Source organism: Octodon degus, unplaced genomic scaffold (assembly GCF_000260255.1).
Source record: "Octodon degus isolate 3935 unplaced genomic scaffold, OctDeg1.0 scaffold00073, whole genome shotgun sequence".
Lineage (NCBI taxonomy): Eukaryota > Metazoa > Chordata > Mammalia > Rodentia > Octodontidae > Octodon > Octodon degus.
In genome coordinates this window covers 674669-682177 of record NW_004524649.1, presented here as the reverse complement: position 1 = coordinate 682177, position 7509 = coordinate 674669, and the positions used below count along the sequence as shown (strand labels likewise).

At 54.0% G+C, this 7509-nt stretch overlaps 1 protein-coding gene across 2 annotated transcripts; it reads left to right on the top strand.

The window, feature by feature from the left end:
• Positions 1–2210: 2210 nt before the first annotated feature.
• Positions 2211–4460, top strand: Misp3 (MISP family member 3). 2 transcript variants are annotated; one of them, XM_023720065.1, is made up of 3 exons: positions 2211–3342; positions 3760–3833; positions 4204–4460. In XM_023720065.1, the coding sequence occupies exons 1-3, from the start codon at positions 2784–2786 to the stop codon at positions 4207–4209; spliced, it is 639 nt and encodes a 212-aa protein (XP_023575833.1). In that variant the 5' UTR covers positions 2211–2783; the 3' UTR covers positions 4210–4460. The 2 variants fall into 2 exon arrangements, with proteins under 2 accessions (XP_023575833.1, XP_004635683.2); XM_004635626.2 differs by having other exon boundaries at positions 2212–3342; positions 4107–4460.
• The last annotated feature ends 3049 nt before the right edge of the window (positions 4461–7509 follow it).

Here is a 7509-nt window from a genome sequence, read left to right as displayed (position 1 = left end):
TGGAGAAGGGTGGGTGACAGCAGAATCTGTTCAGAGGGAGGAGCATGGGATTTCCTGGTAGGTTGGAGGTAGGGCTGAGGAAAGAGAAATTGAGAGGGTTTTGTTGTTTTGCAGTACAGGGAATTGAACTCAGGACCTTGAGCTTGCCAGGCAAGCACTTATTCTACTAAGCTATCTCCCCAGCAAAAGAGAGAAATTGAAGGTGGCTTCCAGGTCTTTGAAATGAAGGACCGAGTGGCTGGAGTTGCCTGCCACACAGTGACAGGGAGTAGAGTTGAGGGAATCTAAATTCAGTTTTGGAAGCGTTCAGAGATTTGTTTTGTCTTGAGCCTCTGGTCTATGCCTAAAGCTCAAGGCAAAAATATAAATTTGGGAGACATCAGAATTGAGATGGTGTCATTTTTTTTTTTTCTTCAGTGCTGGGGTTCTAATTTTTTTTCATTTTGAGATAAGTTCTCTCCAAATCACTTAGTTGCCTGGGCTGGGCTTAAAGTTATCACCCTTCTGCCTCAACCTTCTAAAGTGCTGAGATTCCAGGTGTGCACCACCACAGGCAGTTAACCGAGAAGAATTTAAGGAAGAGATGAGTCACAAGGTTAACACAGGCCCCACAGTAAAGCACCCTGGGGTAGCAACATCCTGTTGCAGGTTCCACCTTCTTGGCCCAGCCAGGGAAGGCCTACAAAGCAGAAGTCAGAAGTCTGGGGATTTAGGACACAGGGAGCCACCCACCAGGATGGCCACAGGGAGGCTGCAGGTGTCCATGGTTGGAAAATGCTCCATGGGATGGGGCGGGGAACCTGGTTAGCCTCGCTGGAGTGACCTAGAAGGGACCCAGGGGAAGCAGCTAGAGGGATACAGCTTTTAGGGAATCACCAGTTTTCCTCCTTGTCACCACTCCGGGAGCTAGGCACCACTGTCCCCATTCTACAAACAACCCTGCAGAAGGTTCTCACCTTGCTCAGGTTAAGGGGAGGGTGGGAGCCCACCTGGCCTTATGCTAATTAGGCTGGTGGTGTCAGAGGGGGATGGTCAGAAGGAGGGTGGAGCAGTGTGGGTTGCTCTCTGGGAGGCTGAGGCAAGAGGATTGCAAATTTGACTTTAGGCCTGGCAAGTTAGTCTTAGGGAAGCCCTGTCTATAAATACATACATACATACATACATCATCCATCCATCCATCCATCCGTACATCCATCCATACATACATACAGGCTGAAGTAGCTCAGAGAAAAGGATTCAATCCCCACTGCTGAGAAAAAGGGGTGGAGAAGAGGGAGGGAGGTAAGAGCAAAGGTCAGGACAGAAGGGATGATCAAATAGTCAAATAGTTGGGTTACTGGGTGTTCCTGAGGCTGTGTAACCATTCCTCGTTTTCTTTAGGTAACTTTCTTCTTTCTTCCGGGTTATCCTAGATTAATGGTGGTGCTGGGTGGACCGATTCTGGCAAAAGCCTGTTTCTGTTTGACCACTGTAATCCCAAAACTCTGAGCAAGGCTGAGGCCGTAGGATCAAACAGTTCCAGCCCAGCCTAGGCATTTAGCCACATAAGGAAGCCCTGTCTCAAAACAGAAAATACAGCAGGAATTAGATGTGTTGAATGCCGTGGGCTCCTCACGGGCGGCTCCACGTGGGGACGTACATCTTGCGCTTGAACTTGATCTAGTCTCTGCCGCAAGCGCTGCTGCCTTCAGCTCCGTGGATGTTCCTGGCCCCAGTTGGAGCAAAGCTAAGGCCTGAGCCGACGCCCGAATCCATCCATCTCGCTAGGGCACTTGGACGCAACTGCCCCAGCCTCTGCAGGGAGAGGAGGGCAACCCCCTCGGAGGTCTCCTAGGGCTCCTAGGGCTCCTAGGGCGGGTAGGGAGGAGACCCAGGTCCTGAAACCACAGCCCGTGCGCGCGTTAGTGCAGAGTGGGGTCCTCCAGGCCAGGGTTGTTCCTGGACCCATGCTGGTGGTAGGCAGCTTTGGAATTGAGGCTCCTCTTTGTATCCTCTGGGGCCACGTCTCCAGGGCAAGGCTCAAGACTTGGGACCAAAAAGGAACTAGAGCAAGAACAGCAGGACGCCGCCCCGGAGCGGTACGCGTGACCCTGCCGCTTGTTCAGGGGACCCCACCGAGCGCCCCCCCCTGCCCTGAGGGCGGAGCCAGGGCGGGGCCCAGAGCTGCCCGCAGGTGCGCGGGCAAGCCGGGCCCTGCCCTCCGGGGCGCTCGGAGGCCAGAGGCGGGTCACAGGACCAGAGGGCGACGCCCTAGAACTGTGAGGCGACTGCTGCCACAGGTGCTGCGCAGGGCACCGTGTCAGCCGGTGGTGGCACCCGAGGCTCCCAAACTGCTCATAACCCTGGACACCGAGGCCCACGGGCCGGAAAGTGGAACCCTGGGGTCGCTTGCAGCTCAGGGCCACGAGCCCTCCGGGCCCGATAGCGCAGCCCAGGAGCCCGCTACACAGCAGGCCCCCGAGATCCCCAGGCCGGGAGTGGAAGTCCCTGAGCTCGCCTCGGAGCAAGACGTTGAGACCACTGAGCCGGGGAGCAAGATCCTGCAGCCACTAGCCGAGCAGGACGCCGAGCGCTGGGGACTGTGCGCAGCTGCGGGCTCCGAGCGTCCAGGGCCAGGTAGCGACTACGGCCCCGGGCTGTGTGCGGTGCCCAGCGCGGAGGCCTCGGAGCAAGGCCCATCTGCCAGGCCTGAGACCCCAGCCTCGGGCTTAGACGCTAAGGCTTCCACGCAGCACCGGCCGCGGGTTCCCGAAAACCCCGAAGGGTGCCCCGGGGAGCCGTCCATGGAGACGCCCATCGAACGTGAGATCCGCCGCAGCTGCGAGCGTGAGCAGAGCCTGCGCCGAAGCCGAGGCCTGAGCCCAGGCCGAGCGAGCGAGGAGCTCGTGGAGCTGCGCGTGCGGCCACTGCTGCACCTGCCAGGCCCCAGCCCCGCGCTCCCGCGCGCGGTGGAGCGCGCGCGGGCGGGCGCTCAGATGCAGCGGGACATCGAGCGCGAGGCGCACCGGCAGGCGGCGCTGCTGCACCTCGCGGGCTGCGAGCCGTGCGTCCGGCCGCCGCAGCTGCCACTAGGTGAGCTCCGGCGCTTCTTCGAGGCGGCGGCTGGGGGCGGCTCCGCTGGGGGCGACGTGGGCCAGCAGCAGCTGCCGGATGTCGCCGCCCGAGCGCGCTCGGGGGTGCAGGTCCGGTGCCCAGTGTTGGCCCGCGCCCCGCCGCCACTCGCGCCATCCCTCCTGGAGCAGGAGGTGCGCCTGGTACGCGAGCGCGAGCAGGAGCTGCAGCGGCAGCGGCGTAGCGTCTACGGCACCACAGAGTTCAAGGAGCCGGCGCCAAGTCTCACCGGTGAGCCGGGACGCCGGGGACTGCCCAGCGCCAAGGGCTCTTCCTCTGGCGCTGTGATTCTTGGGACTCTCACTCCAGGATCTCAGATTCCGGGGATACCTGCCCACTCTCTGTGCCCCATCCCACCTTGAAAGGTGGAGTCCAGCTCCACATCACCTAGACTTGGGGAGGGACTTCAGGACTCTTGCCTCTGCACTCCAGGTTCCCGCGCTCCTTTTCCCGGGTCCCCAGAACTGGGTGGAGGCCTCCGTGACAACGGGTGTGTGTATGTGTGTGTGTGTGTGTGTGTGTGTGTGTGTGTGTGTATGTGTGTGTGTGTGTAGCTATATGTATTTAAGGGGCGCGGCCGGCCTTCTCTATCCTTGCCGCTCGCAGCTGGTAATAGGAGGGGCCCCAGCTGATTGTCTCCTCTCGCAGCGAGCCGGGGCGACGGAAAGCTGGCGGTGACCTGGCCCCCCCGGAGAAAGGCCCCGGACAGCGGCCAGGAGCAGGTGGGAGACGCTCCCCATCCGCCCACCCCCATCCTGTCGTTTTGCAACCGTCCCTGCGGCGCCAGAACGCGAAGCGGGGGGGGGGGGGGGGGACGGACGGACTGCAACTTCCAGACCCTGGAGCCACACTGTAGTGTAGAATTCAAAGTCGGAGAGCAGCCGGGGGATGGAGGGGTGAAGAGGAGGCGGTGATCCTGGGGCCAACATCACTCCAGCCTGGCCTGGCTGCGGTGCAGTGTAGTCCCTGAGCGAGGCCTGTCCTTCTCTCTCTAGGAGGGGTGCAGACCCTGAGGCTTGGATGGGCTGGGATCTCTGGCCGGAAGTAGCACACCCGGGCGGGGGCCTAGCAACGCGCACTCTTGACCCTCAGGAGTAGACCCGGAACGGCCTGGCTTTGTGCACTGCAAACCTGCAATCGACCTGCACATCCTTGATCTTGGCCTGGTGGGACGCGCCAGCCCCTCCTCTAAAACTATTTGGTCTTCTTTGGGAACCTGACCGCCACTTGCAGCCCTGTGAGTGAAACCGACCGCTCTCTCCACGTAACGGAACACGGAGTTAACTTTTTCTGTTAAGAGAGCCAGGGCTACCACACACCACCAATAAAGACCTCTCCTTTCTGGGCAATGCAAGCTGTTTTCTTCTGAGTCCTCTTCGTCTGGGGTAGAGTGGGCGGAGGGAGGTCTGAAAAAGCCGCCGTGGCGCCGGCCGGAATGCGGGAATGTGCCCTTGTCGCCTGTGCCAGCGCTGCCCTCCTCCCCTAGCGAGCCCAGCCCAGGCCGGCTCCCACTGCCCCCTGGCGGCGCCGGTGCAAAATGTGCTGCTTGTTGCAAGCTCACGCGCTGCTTTCTAGACTTCAACTTTTATGTGTCAACAGCTTGCTCAGCTCTGGGCACCGACTAGACGGAAATCACATGAGCAGTTCTTGATCTAGAGATGTAAACAACACCTTTAAAAAAGAGGCTGGGAATGATGATGGTCCCAGTTTCCCCTAGATAACAGCCGTTCCTGGTAATCCTCCTCCACCAATCTCACTATCAGTAAGGCAGGGAGTGGGGGCAGTTTGTGCTTTCCAAAAGCAACCGGAAGACCAGATCTTTGGTACATGCCAACTACTTGGGAAGCGCTTAGTCCACTGAGCCATCTCCCCAGCCCATGTCAACTACTTGGGAGGCTGAGACAGAATGATTGCTGGGGCCCAGGAGTTCCAGACCGCCTGGGCAACCTTAGCTAGACAGTGTGAAATGCACACAGCAGTCACCCGGCTATTAAAAGAAAATGTAGAGGCCAGTCCTATGGCAGAGCTGTTGCCTAGCATCTGTGAGGCTCTTATCACCCACCCCACTCCCAGCCTTTGCATAAAGATACATTCTCAGCCTTTAAATTTTTTTTTTTTTTTTTTTTTAGACAAGATCTCCTTAAGTCACTGCACTAATTTGCCCAGGCTAAGCTCCAATTTGCAATCTTTACTGAGAAACTCTCTCAAAATTAAAAAGGCAGGGGCCGGGGAGATGGCTCAGAATAAGTGCTTGCCTGGCAAGGACAAGGGTCTAAGTTCAATCCCCTGTTCTGGAAATAAAATAAAATAAAAAAGAGGGCTGGGGATATAGTTCAGGGTGAAGACCCTTGGTTTAATCCTCACTGCAGAAAAAAGTCTTGGCTCTAACTCTGTCTTCTGCACAGGGAAAGCAAGTGTCTAGTGAAATAAAAATTAAGCTGGAGCTGCCAAGACTAAACAGAGCCTGTACTTTTTTGTTGTTGTTGGTTGTCTTTTTGAGACAGGATCTCATTATGTAGTTTCAGGCTGGCCTTCAGCTCACTTTGTAGCCCAGGCTGGTCTCAAACTCACAATGATTCTCCTGCCTCAGCCTCCCAAATGCTGGGATTACAGGTGTAGGTCACCATGCCTGGCTAACACAGCACTTCCCAGGAGGGAGCTAAGCACTAATCATGGAGAGTGGACAGGACTGTTTATGTATAGACTGGAGGTTTTCTATTTTTCCTAAATATTAAACTTAACTGAGGTCCTCTATGCCAGTTAAATCAGAATGGGGGATGATGGTGACCACTTTTTTTTTTCTTTTCAAAGTTTTATTGATAAACATATAGCAATGAGACAGTTTCAAATCAAATCGAAAGTACAGTTTCAACAAATAATACACTGCATATATTCTTCTTAGTGGTTAATTGCTGTACAAGATGCAGACTTGTGATCCTACTTACAAACGATGGTGACCACTTATTTTGGTTTTGTTTTGTTGGGGTGGCTATAGAGATCAAATCCAGAACTTTGTGTGTATATGCATGTGTGCACCTGTGCACACGTTCACATGTGTTTGAGACAGGGTCTCAGTATGTACCCCAGGCTGGCCTCGAACTCACAGCCATTCTCCTGCTTCAGCCATCTCAGGGCTGAGATTACAGGTTTTTGCCATCAGGCTCAGACAAATACAGGGCCTTGCATGTGCTTGGCAAATGCTTTACAAATGCTGAGTCACATCCTCAGTTTGATAGCAGTGTTTTTTAAAGCTCCCCAGGTTAACTGGGTACTGAGGTCCAGGCTAGTAATCCTAGCTCCTAAAGAGACTGAGCAGAAGGACCACAAGCTCAAGACCAGGCCAGGGGACAGGGAGATGGCTCAGTAGGATAAGCACTTGCCTGGCAAGCGCAAGGGGCTGAGTTCAATCCCCGGTTCCACCAAAAAAAAAAAAAAAGAAAAGAAAAGACCAGGACATCTTGGGCAATTCCCTGGGACCCAGTGTCACAAGACTAAAAGGATGGGGGTGTCACTCAGTCCAGACCTGATGATGCAACTGCACGAGACATTGACATAAAGTTTGAGAATCATGGGTTCAGACAGTTCCTGAGAAACAGGGCCCAGGAAATCAAGCTTGCTTCCTTCCTCTTCCAGTACTGCTGCCACCACTGGAAACCTTTCGTTTGTAAGCAAACCATGGGATGCACTCGCAGTGTTAAATATGCAACAGATTTATTTTATTTTATTTATTTATTTATTTATTTATTTATTTATTTATTTGAGACAGTCTCTTGCTATGTAGCCCAAGCTGGCCTGGAACTCACAGAGTCCCTTCTGCCTCACCCTTCTGGGTGCTGGGATTTCAGTGCTTCCATGCCCACCCTACAGATTTCAAAGACAGTACATATACACCAAAAGTAATCACATTAGGGCTGGTGAGATGGCTCAGTGGTCTAAAGCACCTACTTAGAACAAGCTTAGCAAAGCACAGGGACCGCAGTTCAATCCCCCAGCGCCACATGCCAGCCAGCCCCGCCCCCTGGTGGGCTGAGCTGGCCCTGCACACACACACACAAATAAATAAATTAAAAAAAAAAGGACAAAAGTAATCACATTAAAACTCATTTTTAAAAGTTTGTTTCAAAGATAACAAACAAAAATGATAATTTTAAAACAGGAATTTGGAGCCGGGGAGATGGCTCAGTAGAATAAGTGCTTGCCTGGCAAACGCAAGGGTCTCAGTTCAATCCCCAGTTCCGCCAAAAAAACAAAAACAACAACAAAAAACCCCAGGAATTTAACAATGGTCATTATATTGCATATTTTTATTTTCAAAGATTGATCAAGCAATATAAACTTTCAATGAACTAACAGAAATCAGTAGTACAATTATCTTTTTTTTTTTTTTTTTGGTGGAAC

Coding starts and splice junctions, on each gene's coding strand:
- Misp3 (XM_004635626.2), top strand. CDS start 2,784: ATGGAGACGCCCATCGAACGTGAGATCCGCCGCAGCTGCGAGCGTGAG. Junction 3,343..3,759: donor GCCGGCGCCAAGTCTCACCG/GTGAGCCGGGAC, acceptor CTCCTCTCGCAG/CGAGCCGGGGCGACGGAAAG.